The 21,714-nt window shown below is 49.8% G+C and overlaps 1 protein-coding gene across 1 annotated transcript in view; it reads right to left on the reverse strand.

Annotated features, from left to right (window-relative positions):
- The window catches only part of GRID2IP (Grid2 interacting protein), a 67,259-nt gene extending 48,183 nt beyond the window's left edge, over positions 1–19,076 (reverse strand). The window contains 3 exon segments of the mRNA XM_019541848.1: positions 9,794–9,948; positions 14,485–15,077; positions 17,741–19,076. Coding sequence (XP_019397393.1) covers positions 9,794–9,948; positions 14,485–15,077; positions 17,741–17,825 — 833 coding nt within the window. The 5' untranslated portion in view covers positions 17,826–19,076.
- Positions 19,077–21,714: the final 2,638 nt, after the last annotated feature.

Here is a 21,714-nt window from a genome sequence, read left to right on the forward strand (position 1 = left end):
GAGAGTCACCGTGATGTGATGCTGCTGGGACCAGGAAGCTGCTGGGACCTCTCACTTCTGCTTGCGAGGGGCCTATATCGGAAGGGAGGAGGAAGACATCCGGTTTCATGGGAATAAAACCAGTCCAAGAAACTAAAGAAACGTGACCCCATGTCCCGCTCCAAGGAATGGCTGTGCTCTGGCACTGGGGCCGTCAGAGCACGCTCAAAGTGCTCTATTCAAGATATACTTGGTCTTTCATAGCTCCTCAGTATGGAGCTGGCGCAGCGAGCTCAGCTTCTCCGGACTCTTTTGTTAAGAGAAAGTCAGAACGCGGTTTGGATTCAGCAATTCCTTTCCAATGCAACGGTTCGAACTCAATTATAACATGTGACCACGCTGCAGGACTCTGTTATCCCTTGGGTTGGCCTGACAAGACAGAGTAATATCTTGACCGGAGATTTCACACCTGGCAACAGTCGTCGTGATCAGTTTTAACTTTCTCACAGGGGGGACCTTCTAACACATTCACTCTTGCTGTCCCACTGCAGATGCTTTTCCTGGTGCCCTACTTCTGCTTTGGGGCAGTGCAACACATGTCCAGATATGCAATTAGCAATTCCTTTCTTTTCTTTTTTTTTGGAGGGAAACAGACAAAAAGAGGTTTTTTCTTCTTTATCTCTCCGGCTGTTCACAGACTTTCAGAGAGGATGTGCATGGCCTGGTAGAGGAGAACGCTTTGTTTAATTTGTAGTTCTAAATTCTCTACAAAATCAGCAGCAAGGAAGCGAGTGGCTCCTGCAGGGATATTGTTTCTATCTCTTGTAAGCAGCAATTCAGAGAGAGAAAGCATCCATCATATCTCAGAGGAACAGAGATTTTGGGAGGGAAAAATATTTCAGGCATTAAAATATATAAATCCGGATGGCTGAGAAGAAATTTCTTACCCGGAGACTCACAGATGGCTGGAAAATGCTAATACTGGCACACTCTCGGCGACTCCATTGCCATGAAAAACAAGCTGAGAAAAATAGATTGTGTTTGAACCATTATTAAAATGAACTGCAAGGAATTTCTTCAGTCATGGGAGACCCCCCAATGGGCAGAGGTTTTTTTTTCTTCCAGAGATCAAAAGTGACTGTGATCAAAACAGCGCACACACACCCCACCCTGCTGCCAGTGGGCACAGTCGGGGAGTGCGAGATCTGGTGAAATGGTGGTGTTCTCCCTCAACAAATGCAAGATGTTTCAAAAGATGCACAGACCATTTACAAAGCAGAAAGTACAAGCAATGCACTGTGACTGAGCACAGAAGAAACCCAAGGCAAAGGCTCAAAGAAGGCACGGATAAAATGGAATCATCTACACGATGTCTCTAGATTTATCACCTAACGAACAAATCTGCCCAGAGGCCGGGGGAACAGCCCCAGAGAGGATCAGCACCCCACTGTGCTCTACCGCGCATGCACATCCAGCCGTTCAAGTCTCATGTTTAAGGGACTGCATAGACTTAAGTAGGGCAGACAGTTAGACTTCGGTGAGAAGAAGCACTTACAAAACTAAAAGCCACAAGAAGGTGTCATCCTATGCTGTGCTGATGGGAGTTGCGCATATTCATCATTGAACAACCCGGGTGAAAAGAGTTGTTTGCTGCATCTCAGAGTGACCAGAATTGAAACAGATGTGGCTGATGTTCACGGTCCAAGCCGAGAGAGGCAGAATGTGAACAGAGACCAGAAACAGCAAGGGGGAAACCAGACTGATGAGGAATGACAGTGCTGTTAGCAGCCCAGGCAAAGAAGTCTGCTTCTAACGCATTGGGCTTTTTTTTAATTGCAAGTGTTCTTTTAAAGCAGCTGGAAAAAAGACAATTCAGTCATTCTGAAACAGCCTCCTAATGGTACCCTTCAGCCCAAGAGGCACTGCAGTGGCATTGCTGAGACTGAAACTCCCCAGGGCCTGGAAACAACTGAGAAAGGAGAGAGGAGCCGAGGCTCACATGCTGCCAGGGTCCCAGGGGGCCCCAAAATAACCTAAAGCACAGCACGGTCACCTTCTAATTTGAATGCACAACAGTCCCCCCAGCCCCAACGCACACATGCACACGCACGCATGTTCAACAGGGAAGCATTCTCTGGCTTACAGCAACTGGAACCGCTCTGTGAAAAGAACAAGCCAGACATTTCCAAGTGACTAAAGAATACAAAGCAAAAAGTTTCCCCTCTCTCCCTCTACTCCATAAGTCTCTCTGAACCACTGAGCCCCTGGTGACACGCTCCCATATGCTGCTAAGAGTTAATTAACTTGCACAGCCTCAGGTATTTGACAGTATCTGGTGCTGTCACTAGATTGCAGAATTAAATGGTTAAAAATCATCCCAGTTCCACCTACCTGGTCCCCTGGAAAGGTCTTGATTGTCACTTACCCAAGGCAGCTCATCTTTCCCTCTCGCTGCTGTATTTCCTCATCCTTGAACAGACCTAGAATTGTGCACTTTTACTATAGACACCAAGCATATGGGCAGGGGGACTGAGCACTGGGAGGACTTGGCACAGCATGTGCATTATCCCCGCTATCCACAACCACATGGATGGAGGAAAAGTCAGCAAATTAAAATCTGCAGGAGCTTAATTCTGGATAAACGGGTTGAAATCCATTTGAGCTTAAGAAAAAAAACCCTCAAGCTTGGGATGGAGAGAAGAGCGGAGGGCAGAGGATGCTTCGCAGACTGTCGATGTGACTGTGCACTGGATCGGGGGCTCCTCAACTATCCTGTAAACAAACACCTTGCAGAAAATCGGTGCAATCACTGGGGTGGGGTTGGAATAAGGAGGGGACATGTGGAGCAATCAAAGGAGAGCCAGCAGCAGCAGCAGTGTCCCAAAAATAAATACAGCTAGTGCAGAGATCCAATCAGGCTACAGCAAGGGTTAGCAGCTAAACTGGGGATTTATAAGCTGCATTCCTTTACATACGGTACATGCCAGTGCGCAGAGAGCTGCGTCGCATTCAGAGGTGCAGCTTAGCCAGGGCAAGAATGTGCTGGGGATGCTACAGTCTGGAGTAGGGACAGGAGTGGAGGGGTGAGCCCCTACCCACCCTGCCACACACACAATGCACGGGCCCGGGAGGCCATACAAGCAGAGAAACTGCCACCATCTCACGGCGGGGTGGGGGGAGCAGAGAGACCTAGTGAGCCCCCTGCATGGTGCAGAGTGGAGCTTGAGGGTTGGACAAGGAAGTAGGATGTGGATCCACAGACCTAAGCTTTCCAGTGGAGAGGATACAAGGACCCCCACTGCCATTCCAGCTCATGGCCTGGACAGTGGCCTTTGCTCTGCTCATCTCCAGCACAGGTAGAGTAACAGGAAAAGCACCGGTCCCTCTGCTCCACTCCACCCTGACCTGGAAACCCACCTCCTGCTGGCTCAGTGGCCCCCTCAGCTGTTGGCCTTTTGCCTGCGGCCCCTCGCAAGACAAGCCTCTGCTTCAGGTTGGCCTTCAAGGCAGAGGGAGAGTGGCTTGCTTAAACATATTTGCAAACAGCTGGGGACCTGACAGAAAGGTAACAATCCTTTCACCGGCTCCATACGCTTGGCCAGGAATGCTTGCAGATGTGACAGGCCAGCTGTGCTGGGTGGATTGCCTTTGCCTAGTCTGGCAAGGCTGAGTAAGGGCTCCACGTGCTTGTCTAGGAACAGACCCATCTCCAGCAAGGAGTTCTCTTCTGCCACAGACAGTCTTGTCTAGCAAGCTACCACCAGAATCCAGGCCCTTCATGTCACCTGGGTGGTGCACAGGAACCAGAGCAGACGCTGAATCCAGCCCACAGAGTCAGCCCGGCAGAGGCAACTGATTCACTGAAAAAAAAAATCAGCAGGGGCAGCTCAGACTTTACAAAAGGAAGAGACATCAAATGGCTCATGCTTCCAGCCAGGCATCTGGGAAAGCAGAAACTTGATTTCCTTGCACTTGGCTTCTTAAGCAGCATTTTCTCTCCAATTCATTTCATTAAGATTAGATGGTAAGTCTCTGCCCTGAGCTAAGTATTTCATTCACATTAAGCCAAGATTAGCTTCCCGACACACTGAGCCTCCTTGCCCCAGCCTCGGTCCTATCCTTTCACACCAGGCATGGGGAACGATTAAGGGCTTTTTTTTAACCAGTTATTTTCCAAGGCACAAGAAACATAATTTGAAGCTGCCTTGATGGTTTTGCCCTTTTGGGGAATCAGATGCTGAGCAGTGACAGTTCTGACTGAGCCTCAAATGCAGGCATTATCATCAGGAGAGTCCATAGGGACAGTGGCTCTCCTTGACTTCAGCCCCTGCCAAGACATGCTGTGCATCCTGAAATAAGATGAAGAGGGAGGGAAACCAAGGACCGGCACCACTCAAAGGGCTTGGGGGTCCAGATGGAATCAGCACACAGACGTTCAGAAGCTTATTTAAATCCCTCATATGGAAAATCCTACAGTGGTTCAGAAGGATAAAGACAAAAGACCTCTATAGAAGTGACTTGAACCCCTTACAGAATTTATCAGAGAATAAGATCTCTTCTACAGTTATTTTCAGGTTGGGGTGAATTTAGGTGAAGGCTGAGCAGGTCATCCTTTAATCTCTGTTTTATCCAGGCTGAATCGCTTGCAGACAGATTCTCTTGTCTGTCCTGACAGCCCCATAGGATTTCAGTCACTTACATTTTGCATCCATGTTTCTATGTGCTTTTAGTCATGGTGACTCTCAACAGCTGGAGAGCAATTTTCACAACTGGATCTCAGAGCACCTGACAAAGATGGGTAAGAATCATTGTACCCTGTTTACCAATGAGCAAGATGTGGCCAGAAAGATGAAACGACGTCTTCAAAGTCACAGAGCAAGTCGGTGGCAAAGCTCAGGATACCACTCAGGGCTCCAGCTGGCTTGCACACTGAAAGAACCCAGAAAGGGACAGCCATAGCTGGACATCTCCCACTATGCACCCTCAAAGTGAAGAAAATTCCTCAGCCCATAAGCTCCTTTACTGGACAGTTCAGTCATGTCCTATGTGTGTACACTGTCCCGTACCCGAGGGTCTGGACTGAAATAAAAATGAAAGTCCATATCTTGTAATGTTCTATCTTATCTTCCAGTCAAGGCTCTTTCATAGATTCATAGATGTTAGGGTTGGAAGGGACCTCAGTAGGTCATCGAGTCCAACCCCTTGCCCAGGGCAGGAAATAGCGCTGGGATCAGATGACCCCAACTAGGTGCTTGTCCAGTCTCCTCTTGAAGACCCCCAGGGTAGGGGAGAGTACCACCTCCCTTGGAAGCCCATTCCAGATTCTGGCGACCCTTACTGTAAAGAAATTCTCCCTGATATCCAACCTAAATCTGCTCTCCGTCAGTTTGTGGCCATTGTTCCTAGTTACTCCAGGGGTGCCCTAGTAAATACAGCATCTCCTATTCCCTGCTGACCTCCCCTGATGAATTTATAGGCAGCCACAAGATCATCCCTCAGCTTTCTCTTGCGAGGTCTGAAGAGATCTAGGTCCCTCAGTCCCTCCTCGTAGGGCCTTGCCTGCAGGCCTCTGACCGTACGAGCAGCCTCCTCTGAACGCTCTCCATGTTGTCCACATCCCTCTTGAAGTGTGGCGCCCAAAACTGGACGCAGTACTTCAACTGCAGCCTGACCAGTGATGCATAGAGGGGAAGCATCACCTCACTGGACCTGTTCAACATGCATCTGCTAATGCATGATAAAATGCAGTTAGCCTTATTGATCATTTCATCACACTGACAATTCATGTTCATCTATGACTCCAAGATCCCTTTCTGCTGCTGAGAAGGTCATCCCCCAGCCTGTAAGTGTGTTGGTGGGTCTTTTTGCCCAGGTGCAGCACTTTGCACTTGTCTTTGTTGAACTGCATCCTATTTCGTTCTGCCCATTTTCCCAACCTGTCCAGATCTGCCTGGATTCATTCCCTACCCTCTGGTGTGTTAACCTCACCCCATAATTTGGTATCATCTGCGAACTTGGCCAGGGTGCTCTCCATGCCCTCGTCCAAATCACTGATGAAGTCCCTGAACAGCACCGGTCCAAGGACCGAGCCTTGCAGGACTCCACTGCCCACATCTTTCCAGGTCGATATCGACCCGTCCACTACCACTCTCTGGGTGAGACCCCTGAGCCAATTTGCTGTCACCTGACCATGTAATCATCTACATCACAGCCTATCAATTTATTTACAAGAACATAATGAGATACCGTATTGAAGGCCTTCTTAAAGTCTAGGTAGATGACATCCACCTCAACTCCTGTGTCTAAGCATTTTGTGACCTGGTCATAAAAAGAAACCAGGTTAGTCAGGCAGGATCTACCTGCAATGAATCCATGCTGATTTCCTTTCAGCATTATTTCCCCTGCTGGGCTCCCAGAAATGTGATCCTTACTGATTTGTTCCCAGAGTTTTCCCAAGGATGGAGGTGAGACTAACTGGCCTAACTAACTAACTAACTAACTGGTTCCTCCCTTCTCCCAGTCTTGAAAATAGGAACTACACTGGCCCTTTTCCAGTCCTCTGGGACCTGACTGGAGCACCGTGAGTCCTTAAACAGCCCTGCCAGCAGCTCTGCTATGACATATCATGGGCATCCCAGGAGGTGGGAGGTGTCTCACAGATGGCACAAAGCGGAGTGACCTTTTACAAGGTCTCACAAAGGCCAGGAACAGATTGCCAGTCTCCTGCCATCCTATACTGGGCACTAGTCCCTGCTCCCCACTCCTTTCCAAACCTTTCTGGATAAGCAGCTAAGCACCCAGGCAGACTCCACATGGCAGGAGGCTTAGCTGGACAGAGAACAACATTCAGCTAAAGGTGACAAAATCCATGGTGAGCACCAGGAATATTTACATGGCAGTTACGGTTGCCTCGCCTGCAGCCTGTAGGAGTGGCCCTGGCTGAGACTGGACGCATCATTGACATGTGACCTCCTGCTTCTCGGTGCAAAGGAGCTTTATACCCTTCTCCCCGAGGTACAAAGGCGCTTTGCCTTGGGTGCCCGGTTTCTGAAGCAAAAGGAGAGCATCTTCCAAGTTGCAGCCTACCCATTCCGACTGCTACCAGCTCAATGAGAAGCAGGAGTTCAGACACACAAGAGCTGCTGATGAAAGGGAGCAAGTATGGAAGGGTCCAGGGAGGCTGAACGCAGCCGTAAGAGCCTGCCCCCTGGTCACATCTCAAAGGGCGCCCGGCACTCCTGACTGCGTAGTGAATGCACATGGTACTGTGACCATACATCCACTGGCAACATAGGGTAATGCTGATGGGCAAGGCAGGTGAGACAGCATGCATCACTCCCCCCACTTTGTGGCTCCCACTGCTACGGCTTCGGAGACCCTGGGCGCAGCACACCGTTGTTATGGTAACGGTAATATCTTACAATTCCACTGATTAAAGGAGGAATTGGAAAGCCCGGCCCGGAAGGGAGCCAGATGGAGACCCGATTCCCTAATGACCATCATCCCTCACTGGCCATAATCCCCAGCACGTGTCCTGTGCAGTGGCAGCCTCCGCTGCAAAACAGACCCACACTGTTTGACCGCAAAAAGAGCACGCAGCCCCCGCTGCACAGGCTGGGGCCTGCCCTGGTTTTGATCGCCACAGGGCCACTTCCCTAGTCCCAGTCATGCCTGGATTATACTGGCAGACCTGGCCGTTCAGAGCCCTGTGTGTGGCGCATAAACCCCTACCTGGGCCCAGTGCCCCTTACAAACAAGCAGTGTAAAGTGGCTGCAAAGGAAGTGCACAGGGCATTTACAGTCATGGTCAGAGCAGCGTGAAACCCTTAAAGTAAGAGTCAGTGTGAACAAGAATCAGGCTCCCACTCTGAACACCTGAAGAGACTGGGCACTTGTGCAATGGTGTCTCCCCATGCCAGCCCCCAACAGCTGTATTGCAGCCTCCTCAGGCGACGGATGGCAGCTCAGACCAGGCTCTCTGTCCCTCACTGAGGAAAGGAGCTTCAAAGGCAGCCATTTTCCTGCCTAACCTTTCTGGAAGGCTTCAAGCTGTGCTAAAAGCACTGCCTCAGAGAAAACAATCACTGTGACTGTGAAAGAACCAGCAGGTGGGGAACGAGTTGGGTACAGAGCCCAGGCATGCACAGGCAGCCTGCGCAAGGTGTGCACACACCCACGCACACCCACCAGCCTTGCATGTACACTCACATAACGTACACCACCCTTGGTGCACAGGCACAAACACCCTGCACACACACAAGCACAACGATGTACACCGCATCCCCTTGTCACCCAGACTCAACAAACCTGCCTCCCACATACACACATGGATGGGCAGGGAAGCAGAAAGCAGAGCAAACTGAGCTCTGGTATCTCCATACTTCACTGAAGACACTCCCTCTGTTTACTGATAACCATGCTTTCCTATCTCAGATCAATTGGAGAAAGGCTCTTGTTCAAGAATTAGGACTTGCTGCATGGAACAGAGCGCCTCAGTGATTACAAGCTGGCAGGGGGTTTCTGCGGGGATGGGAACTGCACTAATTATGCAGAGCCCAGCTCCCCACTGCCTTTGGCAGGGTGCAGCGTTCTGCACCAGCCGGGCACAGATGCAAGTGACAGCACAGGGGGCAAAGCAGGGAGAATCAAGCCAAGACGGACAGAGGTATGAGAATAGTTTGTGAGCTTCCTTCTCCTTTTATTTACTCTGGTGTAAGTCAGGAGAAACCTACTGACTTCTGTGCAGTTATGCCCAGGTGTCACTGGTATAAGTGAGCAGAGAACTTGCCCTCAGAAGATTTTAAAGGGTGCAGGTACTGAGATGAGACCTGCACCATTTTGGGTAGCACAGGGAGTGAGGCCTCCAATAATGGCTGAGACATGAGGTTAAGCAAAGGGAGATCTAAAACAACTTCCTTGCTGGAGAGATGCACAGGTCAGGGAAGAATCTCCCAAGGGAACTGGACTCAGGCAGTGCACCAACCTCTCACTGTGCACTTGTATCTACCCACTACTGAACCTTGTGGTCTCTATAGTGATTGCTTTGGATGTCAGTAAAACAGCTAAGCTGGGGCCTCATGAACCTTACAGGGGGAAGAATCCAAATCCTTCTCCTGTCACTCACAAGCCCTCTCTCAAGGTATTAATGGTGCCCTGGTCTCTCCTGCTGCTTTCCTGTGGCACACTGTAGGGTTTTGGGTGGTAAGGGGTTGTATTAAAGACCCTAAGTTCATCCTGGGGTGCTTTGGGCTGTGACATATGTGAAGGGACAAAGGGGATGTTCTCGTGAACCATTCTGGACAAATATGACACAATTGCCTGGAATCACTGGGGGCAGGATGACCCTTCCAGTCCTCTGTTCAAAAGCAATTCTCAGCACTGCCTCCCACAGCAGGCAACATGTTCCTGCATTGTACAGGGGTTAAAATGCCCCATCTAGCAGAGGACTGGAACGCTAGTCACTGGTGGCCAGATCAGCCTCTGCACCCAGTGGTTCCCCTCCAGAAAGCAGCTCAGTCCTGTGAATAATCTGTCCTTGTGCAATGCTGAGTAAATCTCAGCTGCACACTGACTTCGCCTGATCCTATCTCAGCTCAGGTGAAAGTTTGCTGCCCTTGGCAGGAGTGAAGATGGGATGGTCTCAATTAGGAGCTTGCCTGCAAACCTGACACTTTCCAAATGAGGAAGGCAAAAGGCTGGCAGAAGGAGCTACTGGAATGCTCTCTAATTACAGCCCTTGAGCCATCACGCACGTGTAGTCACCCCATGTTTTAATCACCAGCGGATCATGCAGTCATTACTGAGAGTTCCATACCTGATGTTGTCAATGAGGAGCTGGTGGGACTCACTGGTGAGAATCATGGAGAGGGCATAAGCCAAGTACTCCACCTTCCGCTCAGCTGCGTACTGCTTCAAGATCATGAATACCTTCTCCTTCACCTCTGGCTGGCCACCCAGGATTTCATCCACCTGTGTGGGGGAGGGAACAAGAAACATATGAATGGAGGGAGACACTGCCAGAAAGCTCAGCAGAAATAAAATCAGCAGCAGCACGTTCATCTATTTATAATACACGGACCAGTCAGAGAAGGGGAAACAATCTACTCATCCCCCCGCTACAAATTGCAAATGATTGTGGCAAAAATCCACAACTCCCTAAGACTCCACAGCTGTCACTGTGTGGCATGCTATCGTCTTGGAGAACTCTACAGCAACCGCAAGAATAGAAATCCTACTGCTCCAAATGCACAGGTTTCCCACGCACGAGCTAAAAGAGAACTTCCTTGTGGTGCAGTCTGAGGACACAGCTGAACAGTCCTGATGCCATGTCGCAGGGGGAACAGCTTGCACTGAAAACAGACCTTAAATCACCCCTTGGCCAGACTGTGACATGTCCTTGCTGTGAACTCTTGCAATGCTGCAGAGAAATAGGAAGCTGAAGCCTGTGCAGTAGTGGAGTACATGGAAAAGGGCTGCAGTGAATCAGTGGTTCCCAGGCACTGGGACATCACAGGTGGGACATGAGGCTTTTGTGACTGGTTTCTAGAGCCCTCTCTTCCCACCACAATTAATAGCTTTTATGCTGGTATTCAGCTCACTGCCCTGCCTTCTTACCATCCATTCCAGCCTGCTGTGGAGCCTGAGGAGGAGGTCATGATCTTGGCACAGATTTGAGAAACCCCACGCTCTACAACGAAAATGCCCAGGAGGCATGAATCGGGCCTAGGAGGAAGAGCTGGGGACAAGGTCTCAGTCTGGTAACTCTACAGCTCCAGTTACGTTAGAAAGAAAGAAGCAGCTGGGCAAGCTGGTGTATGGGGACCTTGCTCCTCTGACAAAGATGATTCAAGGGATTCCGCATGTGGGCAAATATCCTTCAGATGCAAGAATGCAGGAGTGGTGTCCCCCGCACCCAGGTTGTGTTTGCCTTTCTATGGGTGCAGGGTCCTGCAAATCCAAGCAATGTCCCCAGTCTTGCGGTGTCTGGTTCCAAACAGAAGTTAGCACCCACAGGCAGAGAGCTCACTCACCCTCCCCTGCCCACGGAGTAACAGGGGCATCTGCCTTCCCTGTGCTCCCCAAACCACAAAGCACCTATGCCCAGCAGGAAGTAAAGTGCAAGGTGCAGGGGGAGAGAGGGCTTTACAAGAAAGAGGAAGTCGCTGCCTCCTGGCGCGCGTTCCACTTTGAAGCTCTCCAAAGTCAGTGATTACAGGCCCTGGTAACCTACATCACAAGCCACCAGGTAGTTGGCAATTTGAAAAAGCCATCATGTGACCACTTCTGAAATTCCCAGGAAGCAGCAGACATTTCAAGGTTATTAAATCTGGAGCAGTCAAGGCAGCTGCTCTCCAGCATACGTCTGCATCTCACTCCTGTCCCAGTGAAGTGCTGACAAAGAGCTGGGCATCTGCAGTGAGCCCAATCCTGGGGCTCTCCAGTTAAAGCTTTGCCAGAGCCAGATAGGACTTGGACCTGAAAGGAGAAAGTCCTGGGTGCCCCCAGGCTGCTGCAGCCCTAACCCCAGAGATCTAGCTAGCTGGAGAGTCCTCTGCCTCCCTCCCTGCCCAAATGTGGCTGGGAAAGAGACTGGCACCTCAGGGTAGCTGATTTGACAGCTCTGGAGCCTGAAGTCCCAGCTTATGCAGAGAATAGGTACAGGGTGGCTTGTGGCAGCATGGACCTGCCTTGCTGTAGTGTATAACCCTGGCCAGAAGAGGCAAGGCACGTCCATGCTCCGTTGTCCATTCAGGCCTTGGCCTCTCTGCAGAGACCTGTCAAGGAGGGGGCCAAGTATTACAAACTGTGATGTGGGCACCCCCCCACGAGCTACCTCCCAGACCCGGTACACAGGGCACAGTTGCACAGCCCGGCAGGGACTACCTGCAGTGCGCAGGAATGCAGTGCCTCCTGAAACAGGCCAGAGTCCCACCCCAACTCATCCTCCCCACCCACCCTGGAGCAGGCCAGAGAAGAGTAGCAACCTAGGACTAGCTAAGGAACAGATCCAGAAGCAGGGCCAGCTGAGGGTTTGGGTACAGGCTCATAAACATCACAGGTCAGGAGTGAAGATGCTGCCAAGTCTGCTGCTTGCCCATCCCTCAGTGAGGCCTTCAACACTGAGAATCCAGGAGAGAAAAACCTCACATCTCAGGCTTACAGGGCCCAGTGCAAACCACACGCCTCCTTACGCCTCCTAACACACGGCCAGAGCCGAAACTGCAGTGGCACAGTGAAACAGCTGTGAGCTGGTGGTGCATCCTGGGTAATGACATGCTAATAAGCAGCATCCCCAGGCTCCCTCCTGGCACCTTGGGCTGTCTTCCCAGCTCTGCCACCAGCAGCTGAAGTGCAGCCGAGTTTGCAGGTACAGCAGAGGGGAAGCACCCCACTGGGTTTTATTATTTTCTGCAGCTTGTCGAAAATTAAGCAACTTAAAACATCTGAGCCATTCTCCTCCCCTCCAGAGTGCTGTTTGCCAGCTGGGCCACGCAACTGCTCCTGAAAGGCAGCAGCCCACGATGATCTACAAACTCATTTACACTCAGTTTCTCTGGGGCACGAGAAGAGGCTGGAGGCTAGCGGGGTGGGATGTCTAGTAGGGAAGGAGCATGCTAGGTTGGCAAGCAGCACAGGGTATCAGCATCATGTAAAGAGGTAGGAAGCACAGTGATGGAGCCGTATCCAGCTCCAGTTTCGTGAATGTCCCCACTGACTGCAGAAATCCTTTAAGAAATATTTTCTGTGGTGCAATATGAATGCACTGGTTAATATAAAACGAAGTGACTTCTCAGCCTTTCAACAATCCCCAGTAATCAGTGGGGATGTGTCTAACCTTTAACAAAACCACTTCAAGAATCCTAAAATAAATGCACGTTCTTCTTCTTGTGTCTTTGTCATAAACTAGTTATTTTTCCAGAATTATGCACAAATGATAGCTCTTTCTGTTATTGTTCGGCATGTTGTACAGCCTTAATGTAAAGCCAGACTAATGGAGATTCCTCTGATACCTATGAATCACTCTACGAACATCTTCCTTTTTTGTCAGCATAGGATCAAAAAACCAGACCCCTGGTTATTTTCATAACAGCATTTTTTTTTAAAGTTTTTTTTAAATGGAAATGAAGAAGATTAAAAAATAACCGTGATCAAATTTATAATTGGCAAGAGGTGATAAGTTTGGGAAATTATCCACCGGGTAACTGTCAGGAACACAATAAAGATGTAATTACTTAGTTATTTTTTCCTTTGCTGCTAACATTTTTCAAGGATGGCAGGCTGAAATGTGAGCTACAGCTACTTGGAGCAGCGAACTGGCCATCCCAATTACTGCCTGACAGTTACTACCCTTTCATGGAGCTTGGCCATCCATAGTGCCCGTCCCTGGAGGATCTCAACGCTTTCTGCAAACATGCTGTGACCCTTCTCATTAAAATAGCATGATTATGCCTAACCTCCTTTCACAGATGATGAAGCTAATGCTCCCTGCAGAAAGTGACTTGTCTGACCTCGCTTCCCAGCAGTGGGGCTGAGAGAAGAACCCACAGGAGTCCCGATTCTAGCCTCACTAACACAGCTGTAAAGCAATGTAATTCTACTGACTTTATCAGGCACTCTGAGCTTACACAGATGCAACCAAGCACAGGATTTGGCATATGTTTCCTAACTCCCAAACTTTGTTTTAACCACAAGCCATCATGACCAACTAGGCTTCTTTCCCCAGAACATCCTCTGTCTGCTTTTCGATAAGACTGAAAAAAGCACCCCTGAAAGCTGCCTCTGTGAGCCTTTCCTCTGCCTGGACTCTGGTTGGTTTCAGTCTGGGCTTAGGGGAAAGTTAGGGGGAGCTGTAGGTGCCGATCCTCCAAGTGTTACCTGGCTCTGTAAAAATTATACACATCAGGAAAGCTGAGGCTGGCCAAAGAACCTGCAGCATTGCAGGGCTGAGTGGGCCCTGCCTTCTGCAAAAAAAATGGCAAAAGAAGTACAACTCCACACTGTGGAAAGCAGGTAGATTAACAGATAGTGGTCAAGTGGCCAGGCATGTTCTGCTGTGTGTGTGCGCCAGTACAGGCTCCTGCCCTGGCCAGGAAATGGCCTCCTCTACAGACACTTGTCCAAAACACATCTGGTTCCCAATACCAAAGTGTGCCTGGGATGACTGGTGGCTTTATATGACAGCCACATCAAAAGACTCATGGGAGCCGCAATGATTCCACCAGCTGAGGATATCCTTATTAGTCTCTGCCTTTTGTGAGCACATCCTGTGCTCTCAGGTAGACGCCAGGGACCTCAAATGCATAAGAACAGATGTGTCGGAGTTCACTGAGCTCTGGGATCAATGACTCTGGTGCAGGGGAGAGGGGCACAGGTCTGTGTTACCCAATCTGCTAAGACACTGCTGTTCTCCCTGGGCAGAGCTCATTTCTGCCCCAGCCTTCCAACAGCCACCAGACAGCAGTCCCCTGCCAGCCCCTGTGCCCAGCCCTGTCCCCTCAGCCCTACCTTCCTGCTGAATTCCTGGGCCTTCTGCTTCCTCTCCTGATGGATGGCGTCAGCGCTCTGGACAAATTCCCGGATGCTGCTGCTGCCCCATCTCTGCAGCCGGCCGAGACGCAGAAGCCCCAATCTCAGAGCCTTCCCCTGGCAGGACTGGATCATGGCAGCAGCCACTTCGTAAAACTTCACCGGGAGCCCGTTGATCTCCAGCACATAGTCCCCTGGCTTGATCCCACGCTGACAAGCAGGCGACTCAGGGACCACACTCTCCACTTGCAGGGGGCTGCCACTGTGACACATCAGGTTGAAGCCAAACTTCCCATCCGGGCCAGGCTTGAGGTCCATCTGCTGGATGCGCGAGACCACACCAATGCTGGGAGGCACGTTCTCACACTGCCTCGCCAGGCTGATGAGAGCTTCGCAGCTCATGGATGAGACTGGCTGCCCTTCTATCTCCAGAATCTGGTCTCCTGGCTGGAGGCCAGCGGCATGAGCACTGCTGCCTTCTTCCACTGCAAGGATGTAGCAAGGACCATTGCCGCTTATCTTAAACCCAAAAGCTTCGGGCCAGCCCTGGTTGGAAGTCGGCATGGTGGCAACTGGAAAAGGAGAGCAGGAGAAAAAGCAGTGAGACTGTTTCCCTACTGTAACAATGTCAGGCCTTGGCAATGTTATGTACGTGGGAGATCTTCCTGCGGACAGTCTGGGTTTCTCTGTGTTCTCATCCTTTTGGAAAAGAAATGCCCCTGAACAGGTGAGGAGATGCCCCCTTCATCCCACCCTACAATCTGCCCTTTATCTTTCCCATCTCATGGTCTTAGAGGCACCAATTTCATCAGCAGCGCGGAAATAAGCTGAACTGATGGAAAAGGCCAGGTCTTAATGCAGCGTGACCTGGTATTTAGAATGCATCAGTTCTAGGTCAGTCTACTCAGTTTGTTAAATGGCTGTGACGCAACCCCTGTGCTATGTGAATAAGTTAATTGTCATCCACCTATGTACCAAAACCATCCTTTCATGTTCCTGGTAATGTCACGCTGGAAAACACAGCAACAGATGACTCAACACTGGCTTATTGCAACAAACACGTCTCATCAGACACTAGCTGCCAAAGCACGTGTACTCGTGTTGGCCAGATCCTCCCGAACCTGCTGCTGGGCTCCTTGCCTTGTACTTGCACCAGCTTGGCCAGGACCAGGAAGGCCTGCAATACCTGATCCACAGACGGCACGCCGATGGGTAAATCCAGCACGTCAAGGGACCGTGTTCGAAAGGCTGGCTCAAAAGCAAGAACCAAGGATTCACCTCTGCTTCCAGGGAAGGGAAAAGCTGCTGTCAACCCAAGTGAGCAGATCAAGCCCTAAAGGAAGTATCAGGCCCAGAAGCCAGGCATGCTTTGTTGAAGAGGTGCATGTTTGAGGGGAAACAGGCACATTAGATCTTGAAGCTTATAGCATAGACAAGCAGCCTCCTCAAAGCTCCTTCTCAGCTGCACTGGACCCACTACATAAACTTGCATATACACCTTTAGTTGTCCTTGACTATTCCTAGACAATCTGCGAGCTGACTTGCCTGCTCCATTTGATCCAGCTTTGGCATGGAGATGCTGTTTGTGCTCAGATCCATTTATTACATATTATTTAACACAGACAAGAAAACTGTGGAGACAGAAAGTGGCTTGCCAGAAATGACTGGGCAAATTCCCTTCAGGAAAGTTATTAATGATGATAATCGCTGGGCTCAAATATCATCGCTGCTGCACTTTTATCTGTGCACCGTTCGGATTCAAAGGTCTGAACAGCGAACAAAAAACAAAGTCACAAGAACCAAGTGGTTTTAGGGAGGCCCCAGGCCTGGCTCCAAACTAGCCCCAATGGCAGCCCCTGCCCTGATGCAAAGGCACCCCCAGCTCACATGTGTCCTGGGTCTGCTGGGATAAGTCAGAGCTAGAACAGCGTCTGAACACATGGCTGCTCAGCCAAAGCCAACCTCTAAGACTCCCCTGCTGGCTTCAACAACCCTGTATCTGCTGGAGGAGTCAGACATCCAACCGGTGCAGTTTGACTGACACTTCCTTGACTTCCCCAAGCACCGATGAGGTTTTCAGGGACATTTGCAAAGGTGCAGAGGACAGTTTGGTGCCTAAATCCTATTGACAGCAGTGGGAGCTGCGTCCCTTACACCTGAAACTCATTCCTTCTGTATTATTTAAAGTCACCCACCAGCTGTGCCTGTCTTTGCTGAGAACATAGAGGGTTTGGGGGTGCAGTGTAAAGAGAGTTCTGGATTTACGTCCCAAGCAGCATTTCTGCCTTTGCATTCACAGCTGTCTCCCACTCCAGCCTGTGTCCATCCCCTGTACAGGAGCATCCATGTCACAGCTGCAATGGCATCACTGCAACTTGCTTCCATCCTGTGGCCCTCCCCACTCAGCTTCACTCTCCCACCCCTAAGCTCAGCGTCCAAGTGGTCTTTTCTTTTCTCCTCCAGGTCTGGAGGTGTCCTCCCCACACTGCTATTGTTTGGAATTCAGCAAGAAACAAGACTGTGCATCTCCTGTTACGATCCAAGGAGATGAAAGACAAGTCTCTAACCTCCTGCCTTAGCAGGGATAACATGGCACAGCCTGTTCCTGGGGAGACACCAGTGGGGGTGGAAGTGAGCAAGAGAGCACTGCATTACTATAGAAACCTGTATTAATAATCAGTCTGGATCTACTGCTGCAAATAGCTCCTGTGCTGTACTTTGAAAGGAACTGGGAGCATTATCTTGAAAGAACATATGAAAAGTACTAAAGAATAAGCAATAAATAAAGTTCTAAGGCTGGTACTCTTGGCCTGTTATGTAGTGAACTTTGAAATCTGTTAATGCAAAGTGCTACACAAGAGCTAAGTATTATCCTGATTATGACATTAAAGGGGAAACGCATTCGTCAGGATGTCCCCACCAGGTGTAAATGTCATGGAGGCAGAGGATGTGTGCAGCACTGAAGCAAGCCTGGGGGGGAATTAATCACAGGAAGCAGAGGCTGAATGCTGTCCTGTAGAAGGATCTCCCTCAGTGAACAAGGACTGCAAAGCAGATAGCAAGACTACAGGTAGAGACAGACAGACGGAGCTACTTGCAGTTTATCTATTTAAAACAACACTAGGTATAGCTTTGGTGAGGATGCTGGAAGCAGCTGTGCCCAGGCTCCAGGGAGATGGACCAGAAGACCCCCGTCTCTAACTCCTACGAGCCCGTGGTTTGGTAAAAGACTTACAGAAATCAGAGCCCATGGGTGTTGGCTTGGCCAGGCTTTCACAAAGGCCGTGCTCGTCCCTCCAAGTTTTCATGACTTTCTTCATCTTCCTGTTTCCCTCAGAAGCACGTCACATTGATCCACACAACTTCTTCAGACCTCTTTAAGCAGCCTGGTCTTATCAGCTGTTATGTCCACAGTCCAGCTTACAAGTTGCATTTCGGAGCGGAAGAAAAGCCCAGGCACTTTTTTGAGACCCATGATAATGAAGGAACTGGAAAAACCTTTTGTAAGGCACCTTTGATGGAAAAGTGCTGAGATCAGCACAGGTTCAATCAAGAAAAGACTCATTTCCCCTCAATCACCGCATCACACAGCCACTGAAATGATCTTCCATCCTCCTCAGACCAGAGGAAGGTCCCTGCAGGGTGTTAGGAGCTGGTGTCAAGAAAGAAGGTAGGGCTTTGTGCCTATTTTCTCTTATTCTGGTTAGTCTCACTGCCACCCCAAAGAGGCTGCAGACAGACTAATTACAGTGCTGCCAATGGCTGAGACTGGAGATCTATAAGAGGAATTAGGACCTGAAATGAGTTAAACGGATTAGAGTTCAAGCAGGGAAACCCATTGCCCACACAGCAAATCAAAAAAGACCACAATGGGATGGCAAAGCAGCAGAGATAGCTCCAGAATAGCTGGAAGCACTAGCCTTGCCTGGTCTGGTCCTGCTCCAGGTGCTCTAGGGAGAAAGTTAGAGATGCTGGGCTCAGCAGGGATATACCTATATGCATCTGAGCCTGTGCTGAAAGGACTGCTGAGAGCTGCGTTCAGCTTTGCCTGATCAGAACCATGTAGCTACCCTCCATCACCGTGACCCAGGCTGGCAGAGCTAGACATGGGAGTCCAGGAAGGCAGGGAAGCCCATGATAATGCACATTGCTATTAAATGGCTATCCTCTGATTTCCCCCCTTTATTTCCTCACACTTCAGGATCCCAGGGCTTAGTGAGCTAAGAGCTTCTAGGGTATTATACCTCCTGCTGCAACACCAGCTGGAACAACTCAGATGGGAAACTGGGGGAGGGACACAACATCCCAGTATGAACCATATGAAAGGCTTTCTTCTGGACCAGTGAGGGCTGAATACCAGGTGATGCTGCTTAGTGCGGTGGTCCAGAACAGCAATCTCCCAAGAGACCCATTACTGGAGACACTTAAAATTTAACTGCATAAAGCCTTGGAGAGGAAGCTGCAGGCAATGCTCCGGCCTTGCTAGAAGGCAAACATGATGCTCCATCTGTGCCCAGCACTTACGAGCTCTGTGTAACCGTATTGCTGCCATAAACAGAATGAGGATATCAGCCTCTCTCCTCATTCCCCTTCTACCTCAGCTCTACTCTACACAAGTGGCCATGCTGCAGTTCCTCTGAGGGCCCCAGTCCCACATTAAACAACTGAAATAAATGGTGTTTCCATGTCCAGGTCCTAGCAGAGAAGACAGAAAAGGTCAGGATGCCCTGGGACTGCAGAAAGGCAAACTCTGTGCTTGGGGGACCGGGTCCTAGAAGACCTTTACCTAGCAAAAAAGCTCTTCCACCAGCTGAAGCCAATCACGCCTGGATGGGGGTGTTTGGTGGTGAATATTGTGCTCTCTGGTGGTGACACACATATGTGCACAGGAATGTCAAAAGAGATTTTCTCTCACTATTAAAGCCACTCTGTATCCAGGTCAAAAACTGTGATGCATTTTCAGCTTTAGGAAATCAAAACCCTCCTGTCTCCTTTTTCCAATATATTTTCAAAGTCACTGGGTAATTCAAACCACCAAACGCTGCCTGACAGTGAGCTGCATGCCTCAGTCAGCAAAAGGAACCTGTCTGCTGTAACACTGAAGAAACCTCAGATCAAAAGGCTAAAGCTATGGATAATAAAAAGACTTCTCCTGTTTCTTTGCAAACCACCTTCCAGACTTCTGGGTCAGACGAAGCTCAGTGTGTGGCGACTGCTGCCCATGGCCTTTGGCCTGAATAATCTTCCCCTCTTTCCAATTCAGACACATCCTACTATTACTGGACTTACTGGGTGGGGTTTTTTTTTAAGACGTTTTAGAAAACTATACCCCAAAATAATATCCAGCTGCTGATGGGTACCAGTGCCCAGCCTGTGCTGCTCTGTGGCACTCTTAGTTATGATGATTTTGACAGCTAGCTTCACAGGCAGGCACGGCACTGCAGGCACATAATATTGAAAGTTCCTGTCCCTAGGATCTTACACTCAAATTTAGACATGAACCAGGGCTCCCAAACCATGTCCAACTAAGCACCCCATTAACAACACAGCTGGGAACAGAGGGCCACATCTCACGTGCACAAGCATCCAGTATGCCAAATAAACCCCCACCCACCCCCAGAATAGCTGCCTGTACTTGGAGCAATGCACTGAACGTGCCTGAGGTTTGTATCCACCAGCAAACAAAATCTGCAGCTCCTTGGCTCTGTCCTACCACGCAAAGAGAGGGACAGAATGACCATGGACTGCCGGACAGGACGCCATATTTGACCCGAGGTTACACTTGGGGTAGGTGCTGCCCACAAATTAATATTTTGGTTGCATTTGCTGCCTCCCAGGTTCTACTTCAGCCCTGTCTTTGTCAGGAATTTAACCAAGGACTGGCTCCCTTTACCTGAAATACCCTTCTGGCTTTCTGAAGCTACTCCTGACTAGATGAATCAGCTTCCTTAGTGAGAAAGCATCCCATGCAAGGCTTACCTCTTGTGCACAGGGTCTAGCCAGCGGCAGACTGGCACCAGGAAGGCTACCTGACAAAACCATCACAACAGCTTCAAAGCTTTTGGATCAGTTACCTGTTGGCGGTAACTGCCTGAGTTTCTATGGCAAATTCTATCCAGGCACGGTAACTTAATAGGCCATTCATTAGCAGGCTGCGCTATGGAGCATCCTGCAGAACAGGAGTACAGAGTGTGCTGGGAGGTACAGGAATGGTTTCAGCTGACACTGTCACCAATCTAAGAACCAAGAGAAATTTTTTCAGGCTCTAAAAGCTTTAGCCAACTTGGAGCTAGTTTCCAAGGGGTGTATATGGCAAGCAAAAGGTGAGGAAGCAGATTACAGTGGACCTGCAAGGCAAGATGCTGCTCCCATCAGACACTGCAACAAACTCATCCCTGCTTTAACTCCAGAGGTTTACAGCACATATGACATCGGTTACTGAGGGGCACCGTGCAGCAACTGAGGTCCAACTGCTCCTAGAGATGCCCAGGGAGTTATCTCTGGGATCAGAAATCTTCAGAGAGGGAAGCACAAGTATGTGTTGGGAGCAGCCCTCCCTGCACTGCCCAGGTCAGAGGCAACTGCAATCACTTTCCGGTTTGTCCTTGTTTTACCACTCCACTGTTCTCAGCATGTTCCATTAAAAAAAAAAAAAAAGGCAGCTTTAAAAATCAGTTTGCGAGGGGTCATGATGCCAGACTGAGCTATCTGAAAGGAGGTTACTGGGGGAGCCCAAGTGATAGAGGCTTATCCAATTATATAACGACCAGCTGCAGTCTTTCAACTTTACCTTGTCTCATGATTCTTGCCATATGGGGCTGGATGCTGGCACCCTTCATCTATCTGTCTGCCTTTCTTCTCAAAAAGTTGGCCCCAAGGGATTCTTTATGACTCCCTTATCACTGCACCCTAAACATTTGTCATGTTATCTCTCTCGCCTGCTCCCTGGATGTGCAATCTGACTCCCATTCAAGAAGAGTGGTTGCTCCTCAAGGGAGCGATCCTCGATGCACAAGCTAAGTCTATTCCATCTTAGAGAAAAGGCAGCAAGACGACACAGCAGCCCCCCTGGCTCTCCAGGGACCTAGCAGACCTCCTGAGGCTAAAAAGAAAGGCCTACAAAGGATGGAGGACAGGATTCACCTCCAAGGAGGATTACTCCGCGCTGGTCCGGTCCTGCAGGGACCAAACCAGGAAAGCCAAGGCTGC

This window comes from Crocodylus porosus, unplaced genomic scaffold, assembly GCF_001723895.1.
Source record: "Crocodylus porosus isolate Cpor-Errol unplaced genomic scaffold, CroPor_comp1, whole genome shotgun sequence".
Lineage (NCBI taxonomy): Eukaryota > Metazoa > Chordata > Crocodylia > Crocodylidae > Crocodylus > Crocodylus porosus.